The sequence below is a fragment of the Lynx canadensis genome, chromosome B4 (assembly GCF_007474595.2).
Source record: "Lynx canadensis isolate LIC74 chromosome B4, mLynCan4.pri.v2, whole genome shotgun sequence".
NCBI lineage: Eukaryota > Metazoa > Chordata > Mammalia > Carnivora > Felidae > Lynx > Lynx canadensis.
In genome coordinates, this window is record NC_044309.1 from 59,097,117 (window position 1) to 59,115,844 (window position 18,728).

Consider the following 18,728-nt stretch of genomic DNA (forward strand, 5'->3'; position numbering starts at 1 on the left):
AAGGGGGGAGAGAGAGAATCTTAAGAAGTAGGGCTCTATCTCAGGAACCATGAGATCATGACCAGAGCCGAAATCAAGAGTTGGCTGCTTAACTCACTGGGCCACCCAGGTGACCCTTCTGTTAATTATTATACACCACTACTATGGTTGAAGGGAGACAATGCTCTCTCAGTTAATATTACAATCCAACAGTACACTAGATATATAAACACCAGTAATTCCCAGTTCATGTGTGATCAGGCTGGAAAACATGGTTGGAGAAAGCTTACACAGCCCATTGCCTCTGTCAGCATCCCTGTCCTCACTGCCACAGTGGCCACAATGACTCTGGAACAGCCTGTAGTAGGGTGTGGGGGTGGGACAAGTGGCTCATTATGACCAAAGCCTTTTTTTTTTTTTTTTTGGCCCAGGATTTCCCAGGTGATTTCATGATTAATGTCTATACCCAGAATCCAGGGACTTTAGAGTTGGACAGAATCCTCATATTTATTTTTTCTTTTTTTACTTTTCATTCCAAAACACTTTCAGATTTATATAACAGCTGCAAATATAATGCAAAATTACTGTATCCCCCTCACGTGGATTCCATCTTACATAACCATATTACAGTCATGAATATCAAGAAATTAATGCAATACACCATTTTTTATTTTTATTTATCTTTTCTTTTTTAAATTGAAGTATAATTAACATGCAGTGTTATATTAGTTCCAGGTGAACAATGAAATGATTTAACAATTCTATACATTTTTCAGTGCTTATCAAGATAAATGTACTCTTAATTCTTTTTCTCTATTTCACTCATTCCCCACCCACCTCCTCTCTGGAAGCCACCAGTTTATTCTCAGTATTTAAGAGTCTTTTTGTCTGTTTTTTTCTTTGTTTGTTCACTTATTTTGTTTCTCAAATTCCACAGATGAGTGAAATTATACTGTATTTGTCTTTTTCTGACTGACTTATTTCACTTAACCATTCATTTTTGGATAAACATGGGTTCACTTCCATATCTTGGCTATTGTAAATAATGCTATAATAAACATAGGGATGCCCATATCTTTTTAAATTAGCATGTTCATTTTCTCAGGATAAATACTCAGTAGTTGAATTATTCTATTTTAACCCTATTTTTAACTTTTTGAGGAACCTCCATACTATTTTCCACAGTGACTGCACCAGTTTGCATTCCCACCAACAGTGCACAAGGGTTCCTTTATCTCCACTTCGTCACCAACACTTGCTACTTCTTATTGTTTTGATTTTAGCCATTCTGACCTGTGTAAGGTGATATCTAATTGTGGTTTTAATTTGCATTTCCCTGATGATGAGTGATGTTGAGCATCTTTTCATATGTCTGCTGGCCATCTATATGTCTTCTTTGGAAAATTGTCTACTCAGGTGCTCTGTCCATTTTTTAATTGATTTTTTTGGGGGGAGTGTTGAATTGCTTATATACCTTGATAATATAAATCAATATATTTTGAGTTTTTGAATACATTTATTAAGGGATATTAACCCTTTATCAGATATTTGCAAATATCTTCTCCCATTCAGTAGGTTGCCTTTTGGTTTTGTTGATGGTTTCCTTTTGCTGTGAAAAAGCTTTTTATTTTGGAGTAGTCTCAATAGTTTAATTTTGCTTTTGTTTCCCTTGCCTGAGGAGACAGATCTAGAAAAATATCTCTATGGCTGATGTCAAAAAGATTGCTGTCTATGTTTTCTTCTAGGACTGTTACAGTTTCAGGTCTCACATTTAGATCTTTAATCCATCTTGAGTTTATTTTTGTGACAGCGTAAGGAAGTGGTGTAGTTTCATTCTTCTGCATGTGGCTGTCCAGTTTTCTGAGCACCGTTTGTTGAAGAGACTATCTTTTTCCCATTGCATATTCTTGTCTCCTTTGTCAAAGATTAATTGACCATGAATGCAAGGGTTTATTTCTAGGCTCTCTATTCCGTTCCACTGATATATGTGTCTTTGTGTGTGTGTGTGTGCTAGACCATACTGTTTTGATTATACAGCTTTGTAGTATAATAGAAATCCGGGATTGTGATGCCTCCAGCTTTGTGCGGCTTTGGATATTCCACAACTTTCGTCATCCTATAAAATTTTAGGATTATTTGTTCTAGTTCTGTAAAACATGATGTTGGTCTTTTGATAGGGATTGCATTAAATCTGTAGATTGCTTTGGGTAATATGGACATTTTAACAATATTGGTTCTTTCAGTCTGTGAGCATGGAATATCTTTCCATTTCTTTGTGTCATTTCCAGTTTCTTTCATCAGTGTTTTATATTGTTCAGAGTTCATCAGTGTTTTATATTCATCAGAGTTTTATATTGTTTCCATTTCTTTGTGTCATTTCCAGTTTCTTTCATCAGTGTTTTATATTGTTCAGAGTACAGGTCTTTCACCTCCTTGGTTAAGTTTATTCCTAGGTACTTTATTATGATATATCACTTTTATCCAATCTATAGGCCTTATTCAAAATTTATCAGTTGCCCAATTAGTATTCTTTATCTGGACCAGGATCACATATTATATCAGTTGTCATATCTCTTTAGTCTCTATTAATTTGAAACGTTCCTCTATCTTTATCTTTCATAAGCTTAAAGATTACTAACCAATTATTTTGAAGAATGTCCCTAATTTGGGGTTTGTCTAAAATTTCCTCAGTTTATGTATTTTTGGCTAATACTGCCATGTCCTTGTCAGTGGATCATATCAAGAGGTACTTGTTATTGACATCTCATTACTGGTGACATTAACGCTCATCATTTAAAGTGATTTCTCCAAATTAAAGTTATTCTTTCTCCTCTCGTAATGAATAAGTATGTTGGGGTAAAACACTTTGAGACTATGTCAATATCCTGTGTCTCATTATGCGTTTTCCTCTAATATTCACCTATGAATTTTAGCATCCATTAAATGTAGTACTAATATTTAATTGATGATTCTTACTACGGTATTGTTTGCCAAATGGTGATATTCTAAATGGTGATATTCTATATCCATCATTCCTTCTACATTTATTTTTAATTTTTCTTTTAATGCTTTTTTTAAAGTTTATTTTGAAAGACAGAGAGCAAAGCAAAAATGGGGTGGGGACAGAGAGAGAGGGAGAGAGATTTCCAAGCAGGCTCTGCACTGTCATCACAGAACCCAACACAGAGCTTGAACTCACAAACCACGAGATCATGACCTGAGTCAAAATCAAGAGTCGGAAGCTTAACCGACTGAGCCACCCAGGTGCCCCTCCTTCTACTTTTATTAATTGGAATACTATTGTAAGGAGGAGCTTTCTTTTCTCATGATCCATATAGACTCCTAGATTCTCATTTTATTCCATGGGTTATTATGTATTATTGTCAATATATTTTTTTTCCTCAAAATTTCTGCAGATGTGGTCACTGGGAAGCTTTGCAAGTTGGATCTTGTGTTCTTTGACATGTCTCCATCATTTTCATGTACTTTGTGGAAGGAATGTTAATGCTCAACTAATCCACCTTTAAATCACCTCCAAGTGCTCTTGGCAAGTAGTCACCCAAACTATGTCTGACAAAATCCAGCATTAGAGAACTTGCATGTCCAGCACAGGATTATCCTTCTCCAGACAGTTCTGATGTCCAAGTACGCTTCTCAGTTTTGACTTTGTTTTCTCAGTCTTCCTAGCTACGCATAGTGTACAACTGAAGGTTAAAGACTGAGCTAATCCTGACCAAAATTTTAACTTTATTCATAGAATTATAATTAAGTAACTCATCCAGAACTGTACTTAGGTTAGCCAAACATGACCTTGGGATTCCATATTGCCAAAATGGCAGCTCATGCCTTCTCTTCTCTCTTAGCATCAGTGCCCCTCACTCGACACGGACACCTAAGATTGAGCCTCCACCTTGGTTACTAGTATTAAATATTACCCAGTCCTTTTGGAAGAGTAAAATCTGCATCTTCACGTGATGATGAGGCACCATGTTTTTCAGTCGTGTTTTTGTTAGTCCTATTTCTTTCTGACGCTGAAGCCTTACTCCAAACTGTACTATACGTGTGGTTTCAAGCGCTTGCTCAATGGCCAGCTGCATCAGCAATACCTTGGGAGCTTGTTAAAAAATACATATTTATGGACTCCTCTCCTGAATTATTGGGCAAATCTTCTTAAGCCTCAGATCTTTATCCATAAAGATGAAGTGCTTGCTTTATAGGATTGTCAGGAAGAGTCAATGAAATTATGTATGTGAAGTGTTTCGCATTCTGCTTGACCCAAGCTAAATAGTAAACAACATCAGCTGCTATTATTATTATATAAATATTACTGCTATAACTGTTACTAGGCAAGTGTCAAAAATGTATCAGATATTTTACTTTCTCCTGAATGAGTAAAAAATAGATGTCTAGAGGGGTGGCATTGCCCATTACCATTATATTTCATGTACAATAGGTGGCAGCAGAGGCTATATACATTGGCTCTAGTGGTCAAGTAAGGGATACCATACAATGGAACTCAGAAAAAATAATCTTCTATATGAAGATTTGTCATCTTCCTGTTATCTATATGCTCCCAACCCAATTATCTATGTAGAAAAGTCCTGGATTGGAAACAAAGGAGTTAACTTTCTACTAAGGTCTACCATTTTTTAGCCACTCTGGGATTCCATCTCTTTATCTGTCAAATGAGGATTTGATATCAGAGGATTTCCAGAATTGCTTCCATATCTAAGACCTTATGCTTCTATTAACTGAGACTCTACAACCTACTCTCAACGTTCTGTGTGCAGATGATACCAATTTATCATTTCATGCTGGACTTCTCTTCTTACGAGAGTTACATTCTTCTCTGCCAAGAGGGCTGTCATCACTAAATAAGACTAAACAGTGAAAAGAAAGCTGTTTCCACTTCCTGGTGTATTTGCAACTTCCCACAACGGATGGCCAAATATTTGCTATGTTTTCTATTTCACTCCTCACCCATCTGCTCCACTGTTGAGTATTCTTCTTTCAGTACAAGCATGCCTTCTAAAATATCAAACTTTTTAAAAAGGCATTCAAATTATACCTAAAGGTTTGGATTTTGATGTCTATTAACTGTAAGAGAGCTTTGAAATAGCAAATTAGTCCTGGATTCTCATTTCCCTTCATGCTCACTTTCAGTTCATCTGAAATCGGCTTAAATACCTGTTGCTCTCATTGTACTATTATTTTCACTGGGCTTCCCTTTGTTGTACTAATATTTAACAACAGTGACATCAACAACAACTAAGCTTCATGGAATGCTTGCCAGGTACTGTTCCAAATGCTTTACCTATATAGCATCTCATTCAATTCTTACAATAATTCTATGAACAGGTGAAAGATAAAAGCACTTTGTGGTTCTTGTTTGTTAATGTTTCTCATCTTTTCCTTCAATCCATTCTCTCCACACACATTTCAGAGCTATTTACCGAATGTATCCAAAGCCTGCAACATATTTTCCCATGCGCTTTGCCAGACTTAAACAAAACTTACTTTCCACAGTCCCACCCTTCAGCATATTCTACTTCTATTTCCCATTTCATGTAAAATGAGATATCTCTTATCTTTGCTTTTGTAAAACTTCATTTATTGTTAGTTAAATAATATTAATTTCAGTCAGTCATCATGTAGACAAGTCCTAGATTGGAAACAAGAATTAGCTTCTAATCTGAGAATGTGAGATATTCTCTACGATCATATTCTGCTCTATGCTGTACATTAAAAAAATTTTTTTTCAGAGTCCATGTGTGTTCACTATCGAAAACTAAAACAAAACAAAAAGCAAGGAAGAGGGCAAATTACAAATTCCACTATTTAAGGTAATCGTAATGGATATTTTTGCAGAAACCTCTCATTTTCCCATATATTTATATAATTAAGATGATACCATATTAAAAATGCTTTCAGTAAGACTAATCAGGTAGAAATAATAATTCTTTTTCATTGCTTTGTTTGCCAGTCTAGCATACCTCTAATAGCTCTTCTGTATATGAGGTTTTGGAAAACTAACATTTCTATTGACCATTGTTTTCTGCCTAATCTACTTACCACCATTGTCTACTTCCAATGAATACAGAAAAGTTTATGTAACAAGAATTAACTTATTATTATTTTGAAGCTCTAAATAGTTAAGGGATGTATTTTTAAGAGTATTATTTTTAGAACTTTAAAATATTTATCATTTAAAGAAAGACAAGCACTTGCCTTCATCTCCATCATCCCCAAATGGGTAGAAGAGAGCAACAGCTAAATTGATGAACACAGCCAAGTTGAAGGAAATGCTCCCCCACAGGGATATGTGCCTTGAGAACCAGAACAGGGCAGGGTTACCTAGTGAGCAAAAAGTGTGATGGGACAAAACAGAAGAATTAATTTTGATCTCAACACAAGAACCCTACTGAAACAAGATTTTACTAAATTGTGTTTTTGTAAAGTAGTATAAAAGCACATTTAAAGAAACATCAAAAATGACTTATTTAAGAAAGTTTATAATCAGTACCATAAGGGAGTTTTCTATTTGATTCCTTCTTTATTCTTCAGCCAATTTATACCCAAGCCATTAAAAAGGTGTGGGTAATTTTGCAATTGCTAAACATGGTCAGAAAAGGTGATTCTGTAATAATTCCCTCTGACACATCCCTAAAGCAGATTAGGGGAAAGACAGTTAGTGGATGCCTGGGGCCCCCCTTAACAGAACAGTATGTATCACTTTGTAAGTCAGTAATATTGATTAATTGGTCCCACTCCCATGCCTTACAGTCAGAAGAAGAAGAAGAAGAAGAAGAAGAAGAAGAAGAAGAAGAAGAAAGAAAAGAAAAGAAAAGAAAAGAAAAAGGAAAAGGAAAAAAAAAGCCCAAACCAGACTTATGTCTGATGAATATTCCTATGACCCAAAGTTACCTGAAATTCTGAACCTTAATAGCATGGTATAATACTGCTTACTGGGAACTCGCGATTTATAATATCTAAGTTTTATTTATTTTTGAGAGAGAGAGAGAAAGAGAGAGAGAGAGAGAGAGAGAGAGAGAAAGAGAGAACGATTGGGGGGAAGGGCAAAGAGAGAGGGAAAGAGAGAATCCCATGAATGTGGGATCAATCCCATGAACTGTGACATCATGACCTGAGCTGAAATCAACAGTTGAATGCTTAACCAACTGAACCACTCAGGCACCCCTTACAATATCTAAGTTTTAAACCTTAACACTTCCTAAAAACTTGGGTTTTTAACGGCAGAAAAACATGAAAGATACAATAGGAAGTACTAATAAGTGGGAGAGGCTTTACTGAATATTTTCAGAAATGAGATTCTATATTTATCTTCAGAAATGAATTAGTAGGTGCATCTACTAAATCTACATCTCCTAAATAACTGAACAAATATGAAATGCATACAAATTTGACCACATGACTTTTTCAGAGCTTGTCCATTCTCTAACTCTTACTATCTAAACATCACATCTAAAATATTGGAGTTACATGAGGGAGAAAGGAACATCAAGTTTCAAGGAGAAATTATAAACTTTTCAAATTATGTTCTGTGAATTCCAATCTGGGATCTGCTGCTCACTTATAAACTGCACTAAACTGAAACAGGCTATGATTTGCTATGGCATTTAGTTGACTGATGTATCTTAAATTGTAAATATCTGCATCTCCATCATTTTTATGAGGAGTCTTCATTTTAAAAAGCAGAATATTGGGGCACCCAGATGACTCAGTTGGTTAAGTGCCCAACTCTTGACTTTGGTTCAAGTCATGATCTCGTGGTTCTTGAGATCGAGCCCCACACTGGGCTCTGTGCTGGCAGCATGGAGCCTGTTTGGGATTCTCTCTCTCCCTCTCTCTCTGCCTTTCCTCCCTCACATGCTCTCCCCTCCTCAAAATAAATAAACTTAAAAAAATGAAAAGTTGAACATTAAGACAAAATAGAAGATGTTGATACATACATTTGTAGTATATCCAATGAATCATTTCTATCTATAACCTCATAATAAGTTGCTTCCAAACTTTAAATGTAAGATGTACATTGAAATTCATTTTAAGATTTGTTTTTTTTGTTTGTTTGTTTGTTTTTTATTTATTTTTGGGACAGAGAGAGACAGAGCATGAACAGGGGAGGGGCAGAGAGAGAGGGAGACACAGAATCAGAAACAGGCTCCAGGCTCCGAGCCATCAGCCCAGAGCCTGACGCGGGGCTCGAACTCACGGACCGCGAGATCGTGACCTGGCTGAAGTCGGACGCTTAACCGACTGCGCCACCCAGGCGCCCCTAAGATTTGTTTTTTAATAACTGATAAAATATTTATCCAAAAAAGAACAAACCCCATAAGCACTAGTTCATTATTCAACTTAGTTTAGTCAGGGATAAAATGTGTGCTTTTCCAATGTCCCAAATAAAATTGTTGAATTTTCATGTATGTGTTCTAGACACCCTAAATTTTCTCTGAATTCCATAAGGTTTCATATGGCAAAATGCTAAGGGAGAGTCATTTCTTTATTTTTCAAATATTCTGATAAGAAAGCCTAACAGTGCATACCATAATCTTATAGCCAAAGATGGTATGTCACAAGCTCCACTCAAATCCATAAACCACACTCAGTAAAGTTCCTACGAAACTGGAATGATGAAACACTGTTGAATGGAGGTATTGAGAACATATGCCTGCTGGTCTGGAAAACATCCCCCAAGGATAGGAAAGACGTAATCTAGAGTTTCCCCCTACTAATTTTTGTTTAAAACTCACGATATCCCTTATCTGGGGAAGCAAACTAAAGTGTATTATAAACTTTAAAATTTTTGAATTTTAGGTGTGCCTTGGTGGCTCAGTTGGTTAAGTGTCCAACTTCAGCTCAGGTTCTCATGGTTCTCAAGGTTCATGACTTCAAGTCCCACATCAGGTTCTCTGCTGTCAGCACAGAACCCACTTCAGATCTTCTGCCCCCTCTCACTCTGACCCTACCCCCCAAATAAATAAACTTTAAAAAAAGAATTTAAAAATTTTAAAACTCAATATGTCCATATAGAGTTGACTGCTGTGATGTAAGTAATGGAAACTATATTATGTTAATTTGGGGGGAGGGGAGGGGCAGAGGCGAGGCAGAGAAAGAGAATCTCAAGCAGGCTCCACACTTAGTGTGGAGCCCAACACGAGTTACAGTTTCACAACTATGAGATTATGATGTAGGCTGAAATCAAGAACGATGCTCAAGTGACTGAGCTACCCAGGCGCTCCTGCATTATATTAATTTTTAACTGTAAAATTATAACATTGCTTTATTTTTATACAAGTGTCACAGAATTTTTAGTCTGACTTGGCAAGGTAAAGATATTTTGAAAGAAAGAATGACTTCTCATAGGATCTTAAGATAAGAGAGGACAAGCATGCTGGTGCCGATGTCTCTCCATCCCATTCACTGATCGTTAAGGCCAGTCAGAGCCCATTCAAGGACAGCAGACTTGCATCTGTTCAGCAGTTGAAACATACAGCTGCAAGCTTGCATTTCATAATATTTATACAACTACAGGATCAGCACTAAAAGATGATCTAATGTAGTCTTCTATTTCTGTTAAGCCACAGGTGTCTCAGCTCTCACTCAGGTGTGGACTGAGATTATATTCTTAAGCCTATAAGTCATTTGAGTACCATCAAATGGCAAGAAATTAAAAGCCGATTTAGGGATGCCTGGGTGGCTCAGTGAGTTAAGCGTCCAAGTCTTGGTTTGCACTCAGGTCATGATCTCATGGTTTGCGAGATCAAGCCCTGCGTCAGACTCTGCACTAACAGCATAAAGCCTACTTGGGATTCTCTCTCTACCTCTCTCTCTGTCCCTGCTCTACTCACACTCTCGCTCAGAATAAATAAATAAGCTGTAAAAAAAAATTTAAATGAATCCTGTTATGTATCCTAAAGTACCAATTTATCTACCATTATGCTCAAAACTAACCATTTTAGTTTATTGTACTTACTCCTGATTTTCTTCTGCCACTTCATTTCATTGTAGAGATCTTCAGTTTGCTGGAAAAAGTCATTCACTTTACTTCCTTGTTCATCCCTTTCAGTTGTGTTGAACACACGGCTCTTGGATTCTTGCGTAAGGTATTCACATATATTGGGGACAGGAAAAACTATTTGTTCCATTGTCCTATCATGCCGAACAATCTGAAAATATTAATGTGCATTTGCTTTAGCTTTTGGGCACTTCAGTCTTAGACTATTTTCTGTTTTTAGCATGAGTTTATGAGTGATATTTTATTAGTTAAGTTTGAAAAAACATGCCAGCATGAAATCCCTAGAATAATCCTTTAGTGTACTACTTTTCATTGTTGTCTTTAAGAAAAATTAGGGACACCTGGGTGGCTCAGTCGGTTAAGCATCCGACTTTGGCTCAGGTCATGATCTCACAGTTTGTGAGTTCAAGCCCATGTCGGGCTCTGGGTGGACAGCTCATAGCCTGAGCCTGCTTCAGATTCTGTGTCTCCCTCTCTCTCTGCCCCTGTCCCACTCACACTAGGTCTCTCTCTCTCTCTCAAAAGTAAATGAACGTTAAAAAAATAATAAATGAATAATAAATAATAAATGAATATTAAAAAATAATAAAAAAAATTAACTGATGACTGTATCATAAATACTATGTTATAAATAACAAAACCCCAAATCTTTATTCTTTCTGGACTAACATTAAACTTCTGTCACCCATTTTTTATTTTCATGAGTTACATCAGAGAATTAAGAACTAAGTGATTGGCTGCATAACCTTAAACACAGCACTTGGTATATCTGCATCTTATTCTTAGCTTATTCTTCCTAAAAAGATCTGTTGGAGACCAAATGACATACTCAACGTGATGTGCCCTGAGTTCTATAGAAAAAGGTGCTTTATATCATTAAATGTTTCCTACTCATGGCAAAACAAATTTTTGTAGGTATAATATCCATTTAAATATATAACTAGATGTAAGTACTCCTTATTTTCAATTTGTCTTATTTGGTACTTGTGACAGTTTAATGTTAGACTAAACAAAACAAAAACTAGCTGAATATTTTCATACGAATTCACCATGCAACAAGGGTTTGTTTAGACTAAATCTCAAGGTACATGTTTATATACTCTGCTTATCCCTCAAAAATGAATCAGGATTGGTCTAAGCCAGAAAGGCCACCCTACTACTCCCCTTCACCACAGGCTGGTATAGTGGGGCAAGCATGTGACCTAGTTCCAGGAAACGAGGCATAAGTAGAAATATCCTGGTGGCAGGGGAGAGGGAATCAGGAAAGATTTTGCTTCCTGAAAAAACAGAGAGTCACATGAAAGAAACAAAATAATAAAGCCAAAAAACTAAATACAAAATACAAAAAACTCTTGTTTTGGCCTGTATTCTTTTTCTTCCCGCTTAGAACAAAAGGTAATAGAAGGGCATGATGCCTAAAACTCTGGCAGCCCTTTTGCAACCTTGAGGTGAGATATCACCAGCATAATAAGGAAGACACAAAGTAAGATAGGAAAGGCCTGCATGTCTGAAGACATCACTGAGTTATTGAATCAATTGTAGAACTACTGGTACCTACAGACTTCACTTTATGTGGGATAATCAAATATTTTTATTGTTCGAACAATGGTCAATCTGGTGTTCTGTTACTTGTAATATAAGCTATCCTAAATGATATGTAAATATGCAAACTAAATGCTAGAATACTATCATATAAACACACAAAAAAGGGGCACCTGGGTGGCTCAATCAGTTAAGCATCCGACTTTGGCTCAGGTCATGATCTCACAGTTCGTGGCTTTGAGCCCCATGTCGACTCTGTGCTGACAGTTCACAGCGTAGAGCCTGTTTCAGATTTTGTGTCTCCCGCTCTTGCTGCCCCTCCCCGATTCATGATCTGTCTCTGTCTCTGTCTCTTTCTCAAAAATAAATAAACATTAAAAAATGAAAAAAAATACACACACAGAATGAAATTTAGTAGCAGTAAATAAAATTCCCAAACACAGGTTAAAGAAGTCAATTGTACAAAAGAAAAATTGGACCTATTTATATTGTAGGGGGAAAAAATGTTGTTTTTTTTTTTGCTTGATCCAAAAGTATAAAACCATAAAAAAAAATTCTCAGGATGCATTTAAGAAATAGTGTCTGTATACCATGATCAAGTGGGATATACTCCAGGGACGCAAGGGTGTTCAACATCCACAAATCAGTCAATGTGATGTAGTACAGTAACAAAATAAACCATTAAAATCATATAATCAGTTCAACAGATGCAGAAAAAGCATTTGAGAAAGTTCAACATCCATTTATGGTAAAAACTTTCAACAAAGTGGGTATAGAGGGAACATATCTCAACATAAAAGCCATACCTGACAAAGTCACACAGCTATCATAATATACCAACAGTGCAAAGCTGAAAGTTCCTCCTCTAAGATCAGTACCAAGACAATGATGTGTTGAAATCAACATTAATTCTTCTGTTTTGTCCCATCACACTTTTTGCTCACTAGGTAACCCTGCCCTGTTCTGGTTCTCAAGACACATATCACTTTTATTCAACATAATATTAGAAGTCCTAACAAGAGCAATTAGACAAGAAAACAAAATAAAAGACATCCAAATTGGAAAAAAAGAAGTTAAATGGTCACTATATCTAGAGGACATGACATTAGGTATAGAAAACCCTAAATACTCCAACAAAAAAGTGTTAGGAATACTAAACAAATTCAGTAAAGTGGCAAGACACAAAAATTAATACACAAAACTCTGTTGTATTGCTATACACTAATAATGAACTATCAGAAAGAGAAATAAAGAAAACAACCTCATTCAGAATTTCATCAAAAAGAACACAACAGTGGCTCCTAGGTGGCTCAGTCATTTGAGCATCCAACTCTAGATTTTGGCTGAGGTCATGATCCCAGGGTCATGGGATCAAGCCCCACATGGGGTTCTGCACTGAGCATAAAGCCTGCTTAAGATATTCTCTCTCTGTCTGTCTCCCTCTGCTCCTCTCCCCCACTTGTGTGCTCGCTCTCTCTCTCTCTCCAATACCTAGAAATAAATTTAATCAAGGAGCTAAAAGATCTATATATTAAAAACTGTAAGACACCAGTGAAAGAAATTGAAGAAGCCACAAATAAATGGAAAAATATTTCACACTCATTGTTTGGAAAAACTAATATTTTTAAAACATACATACTACCCTAAGCAATATACAGATTCAATGCAATCCCTGTCAAAATTTCCATGACATTTTTCAAATGGAACAAACACTCCTAACAAAAAAGGAACAGTCTTAAAATTTGTATGGAACCACTGAAGACCCCAGATAGCCAAAGCAAGTTACAGACAGAAATTACACTCCCTGATTTCAAACAGTATTACAAAGCTATAGTAATGAAACAGTGTGGTATTGGCATAAAAACAGAAACACAGATGAATGGAACACAATAGAGAGCCCAGAAATAAATCCATGCATATGTGGTCAATTAGTTAACCATGAAGGAACCAAGAACACAAAATGAGGAAAGGACAGTCTCTTCAATAAATGGTTTGGAAAATTGGACAGCTACATGCAAAAGAATGAAACTGGACCACTACCTTACACAGTACACAAAAATTAACTCAAAATGATCAAAACTTAAACAGAAGGCTTGAAACCACAAAAAGTCTTAGAAGAAAACAGGTAGTAAGTTCCTTGACATAGGTCTTGAAGATGATGATTTAAATCACATGACAAAAGCTAAGGCAACAAAAGCAAAAATAAACAAGTGGGACTACATCAAACTAAAAAGCTTTTGCACATCAAAGGAAACCATCAACAAAGTGAAAAAGCAAGTTACTGAATGGGAGAAAATATATGCAAATCAAATATCCAATAAGGGGCTAATAGCCAAACTATATAAAGAATTCATACAACTCAAAAGCGGAAAAACCCAATCTAATTAAAAAATGGGCAGAAGATCTGAATAGATAATTTTCTGAAGAAGATAGACAAATGGGCAATAAATACATGAAAAGATGCCCTACATCATTCATCATCAAGAAACTTCAAATCAAAACCACAAGGTGATATCATCTCACACATGTTAGAATGACTATTATCAAAAAGACTAGAAATATTAAGTATTGGTGAAGATGTGGAGAAAGGGAACCTTTGTGCACTGTTGGTGGAAATGTAAATTAGTGTGGCCACTGTAGAAAACAATATGGAGGTTCCTCAAAAATTAAAATTGGAACTACTATGTGATCCAGCAATTCCACTTTTGCATATTTATCCAAAATAAACAAAAATACTAATTTGAAAAATATCTGCACCCCCATGTTCACTGCAACACTATTTACAATAGTCGGATTATGGAAACAACCTAAGTGTCTGTCAATGGATGAATGGGTAAAGAAAATGGTGGTATATATACACAGAGGAATATTTGCCATAAAGAATAATAAAATCTCACCATTTATGACAACAAATGAATGGACCTCAAGGGTCCATTTATATTATTCATATAAATGAAAAAAGTCAGATAGAGAAAGACAAATAGCACATGATCTCTCTTATATGTGGACTCTGAATATAAATAGATACATACAATAGATATACATAGATACAGACAATAGATTGGTGGTTGCCAGAGTCAGGGGACAGGATGTGGGAAAAATGGGTGCATTGCTTTTGACTTTTTAAAAATTTAAATTAAAAATTAAAATTAAAATTAATTTTGAAAAATAAATAGAGCCTTATTTATTACAAACCAAACTATTCAGTCCTTTATGAAAAGCTATGTTTGATTCTGGTTGTCACATTTTACAAGGGGGCACCTACAAACTAGAGGGATTGCTGCAGACAAGGGGGATGTATTAACTGTAAAAAGCCAAAATGGATAATGTTTTCAATATATTTATTCAACAAATAACTATTCACTCCTTAGGTAAGGAGCTCTGGGGAATTCAAAGTGAAAAAAACATCATGAATACCAATCTATAGGAGCCTATAGCTTAGTGATCATCATGGGTCTTCAAATGGTACAGCCAAGCTATCATGCTGACGGAGGAGCAAATGTTCTGAACACTGGGTAAACATTAAAGTGGGCTGATGTGCACTCTTTATAAAAAAATAACTTTCTAATTATTCAAATTGTTCAAAATTGGATCTGTTTCCTTCTGAAGTAGTGAGATCTCTATCACAGGAAGAATTGGAAGTGGAAGCAGGATCATTACAGAATAATTTCTCTTTGGATGGGTGACCCACAAGGTCCTTCAAATTTCCCAGTGTCTTTCAGTCTATAACTTTAGAAAACCTATTATTTCCAACAATAATCATTATTATGGTGGTGCTCCAGGCACAGTGTCAGTTTTGGAAATATAGAGATGATCAAGAATGGGCCCTGCCTCAAGGAAGGGACAAGTGATACATAATACACATATTCCAATATGATATATTTTTTTTTTATATGAAGTTTATTGACAAATTGGTTTCCATACAACACCCAGTGCTCATCCCAAAAGGTCCAATATGATATATTTAACAGCATGATCAAACTGCTGTGGGAGGTGCAGTGGGATGAAACTAATGAATGCCTGATAGAAGGGTGAGAGGCCTCTCTGCGTAGGGCATATGAGCTGGTCTTCCAATGAGCATGAGGACTGGTCAACATGTATAAGTTAGATCATCAGTCCAGACTGTTCCTTTGAACCCTGGACTTCTGTACCCAACTTCATGCATGCCTCAAAGTCACCTCAAGTTCTATTTATCCAAGAACCAACAAATGGTCTTCCTTTCTCTGGGGTCTCAGAGCCAGGCCCCCAAGGCACAACACCAGTTCTGCTTATTTATTCAGACCAGAAGCCCAGGGGTGTCCTTTTCTATACCCTTTTCCTTAGGTGATCACATTTTATAAGGAGCATTATAAATATCCTACACACACACAGAGACGTGCACGCACGCATGCGTGCGCGCGCGCACACACACACACACACACACACACACAATGTTTTTCTCCAGTGTAGTCATCTTCAATACCATCATCTTTCACAGTTGTTCTTTTGAAAAGAGACACCCCCACTCATATGTTCTTTCACATCTTTCTTTCATTTACTTCTATCTGAAATTCTGTGCCCAATCTTTAATGAAGAAACTTCTACTCAATCTTTAATATATTTTTTTGGCAACTGTCTGTAAAATCCATCCCGAAACTCCCCAGGCACAGTTAATTGCTGTTTTCTCTACATTTCCTTCGCCCTTTGTTTATGCACTTATTACACAGAATTATCTTCTGTATGTGATGGAGAGTAAGTGATCTGCTAACAAATTACTAAAGTTGTGTATTTGCAGTGAAATACCTCCTCATTGCTGGGAAACCAGTAAAAATCCAACCTCAAATGATAGCTGCCATCTCTCACACAGGTATTAACTGGACCCTTCCTCTGACCCACCCAGCCCACCTACTATTCCTACCTCTTCTAATCCTGTAGCTTTGTACTGTGACTTCTGGGACCTTCCTCAGAACCTAAGTGGTTTGGTGATAAATTTGTATCAACTTCCTCAGCTTCCTGACTTGGCCAGCCTCTCTGTCTCTAAGCACCTGATGCAATAAAGAATGTTTCTGCTTCTGGTCCAGCTCATGGGTTCTACCAGGGTCAGGTCTCCCACCAAGGCTGCAGTATTATTCATGTCTATAAATGTGAGCAAGAGATCCATCCTGTGATATGAGGTAATAATGCTCATTATGCCAAATGTTTGGCAATAGGAAACAACAAGGTGTAGTGATAATATACCCTGAGAGTTAATAGCAGTGTTACCCATCATGCATTCTGCTGAAAACTAAAAAAATACCTGCCAAAGTGAATAAATGTATGAATGTAAATTACAAGTGACAAGCGTCAACTACTCTGCTCACTTCTGCCTGATTAGCTCTGCCAACTAGTGTCAAAATGATACCATAGCTAGTAAATGACAGCCAGATGGGTCTCACAACACATAATGATAAGTCCATGTTGACCTCCACCTTCTAAGTTGCCACCAGCTATTAAGTAATGTTTCATTTAGGGGGTAGGGCATCAATTGCTGCGTACTGAAAATGGAAACTGCTATAAATCATTCCAAGTTTATGCTATCAATATGAAAACTTTATAGCGCCTTCCATACTTTTGAACACTGTCTTACACAGAGATCTCTTTTAATTAGCCTTTTAGAGTTTTTACCGAGCATGCTTTTCTTGAATGATACTTCTATTATAATAATATTTTCATGAAAACACCACTGCTTTGCAATGATTGCTTCTATGACCAAAGTAAAAGAAAAGTCACATTAATTACAAAAGAAAATTTAGATATAGTTCTGGCCAAAAACTAAAGACTGCTTTATCTGCCAAAATCAAAGACTGCTTTGAAAGATATGCACCTCGATTTCTTATAAATGACTCTTCACATCTTATCCTTTGATATATACTTTTCCAGTTTATATTTTTCAATTCTGCTTCATTGTTCTAGGAAACAATTATGAAAATGTCCTGAAATAGAAAGTGAACATATATTTTCACAGTTGATCCCTTTCAAGAAATAATTGATGGTTACCTCAATCTGTGCAGTGTGATTGGCATAATATTTTAACGCTTCATCCCCATCATCTGGATCTGATCCTGGTTTGAGCATCTGTTGTAAGAGTTTGTTGTGACGGGCCAACTAGAGGGAAAGAGAAGGGAAAAGGATTTAGGTCTCTTTTTCCCCCTTTCCTGGGATTAAACTTTGAAATTACTTTGTCCACTTGTACACATAGCTTCACAGTTCTGGGGTTAACGGTGATTAATTACACTTCAGTAAGGCATGTCCATTGGAAAGCTATAAATAATGAAACTATAAGGATCAGCTGTTATTACCATATCAATTTTACATTTTTTTGTTTGGCAATATATATGTTCCTCTCATGAGAAGACCATGTCTCTCCCAGAGTAGGTGTTCACTTACTATCTGTTGATTAAATTTATATATTAGATAAATGTATAATTGAGCCAGGAAGAAGAAACACCCGCAGAGATATATAATTGATACTCCCTATAATAGATTTAAAATACATGCATATCTAAAACAACTTGATCAGCAGTGTGATACTTCAGTAGGTAACAGTACCAATATAAATGGCAGCTTCTATATACACAAATAAATAGGTATTTATATTTCAGAGGAATTTCTCTTATAGAATCTAATCAAAGCTCTCTACATTAGCAGTTTGTACTAAAGTCCTATGCTTCTGAATATTCATATGTCAGAATTCATACTTTTCTCAGTTTTATTAGGAGTGGAAATGGCATTTACAGAATAAAAATTTCACCACAAATTGTCTTAAACTTCTGTTGATAGAAGTAATCTTTCTCTCCCATTTGAATGTCTATGACATTTGTTGCCAGTTCTCTCACGTTGTAAATAACTAATACATGATGCCTTCACATATCACTTTTATGGCTGTCTTGAACAATTCCTGAAACCCTGCAATGTCTTTAACCTTTCAGGTATTCTACTTATGCCTCAAGTTTCCTGAGGGCTTCTAGTAAAAAGAATCCACATATAATTCTTATTCCTGGCACCATTCCTATCTCTTACCCTGTGCCAGCCACTAATCCTAAACACTTAAGTGCATGGTCTCATTTGATCCTTCTAGGAAATCCTAAAGTCGGCACTCGTATTATCCCCATTTTACAGATAAGGAAACTGAGGCACAGAGCATTTAAGGGAGTTG

The 18,728-nt window shown here is 36.2% G+C and overlaps 1 protein-coding gene across 6 annotated transcripts in view; it reads right to left on the reverse strand.

The window, feature by feature from the left end:
* ITPR2 (inositol 1,4,5-trisphosphate receptor type 2) overlaps positions 1-18,728 on the reverse strand; it is a 505,414-nt gene that overhangs the window by 98,646 nt on the left and 388,040 nt on the right. For all 6 annotated transcript variants that reach the window (XM_030322010.1, XM_030322009.1, XM_030322008.1 and 3 more), the window contains 3 exons: positions 17,570-17,677; positions 9,971-10,163; positions 6,208-6,333 (listed from right to left, as the gene is read on the reverse strand). In XM_030322010.1, coding sequence (XP_030177870.1) covers positions 6,208-6,333; positions 9,971-10,163; positions 17,570-17,677 — 427 coding nt within the window. The remainder of the gene's footprint in view (positions 1-6,207; positions 6,334-9,970; positions 10,164-17,569; positions 17,678-18,728) is intronic.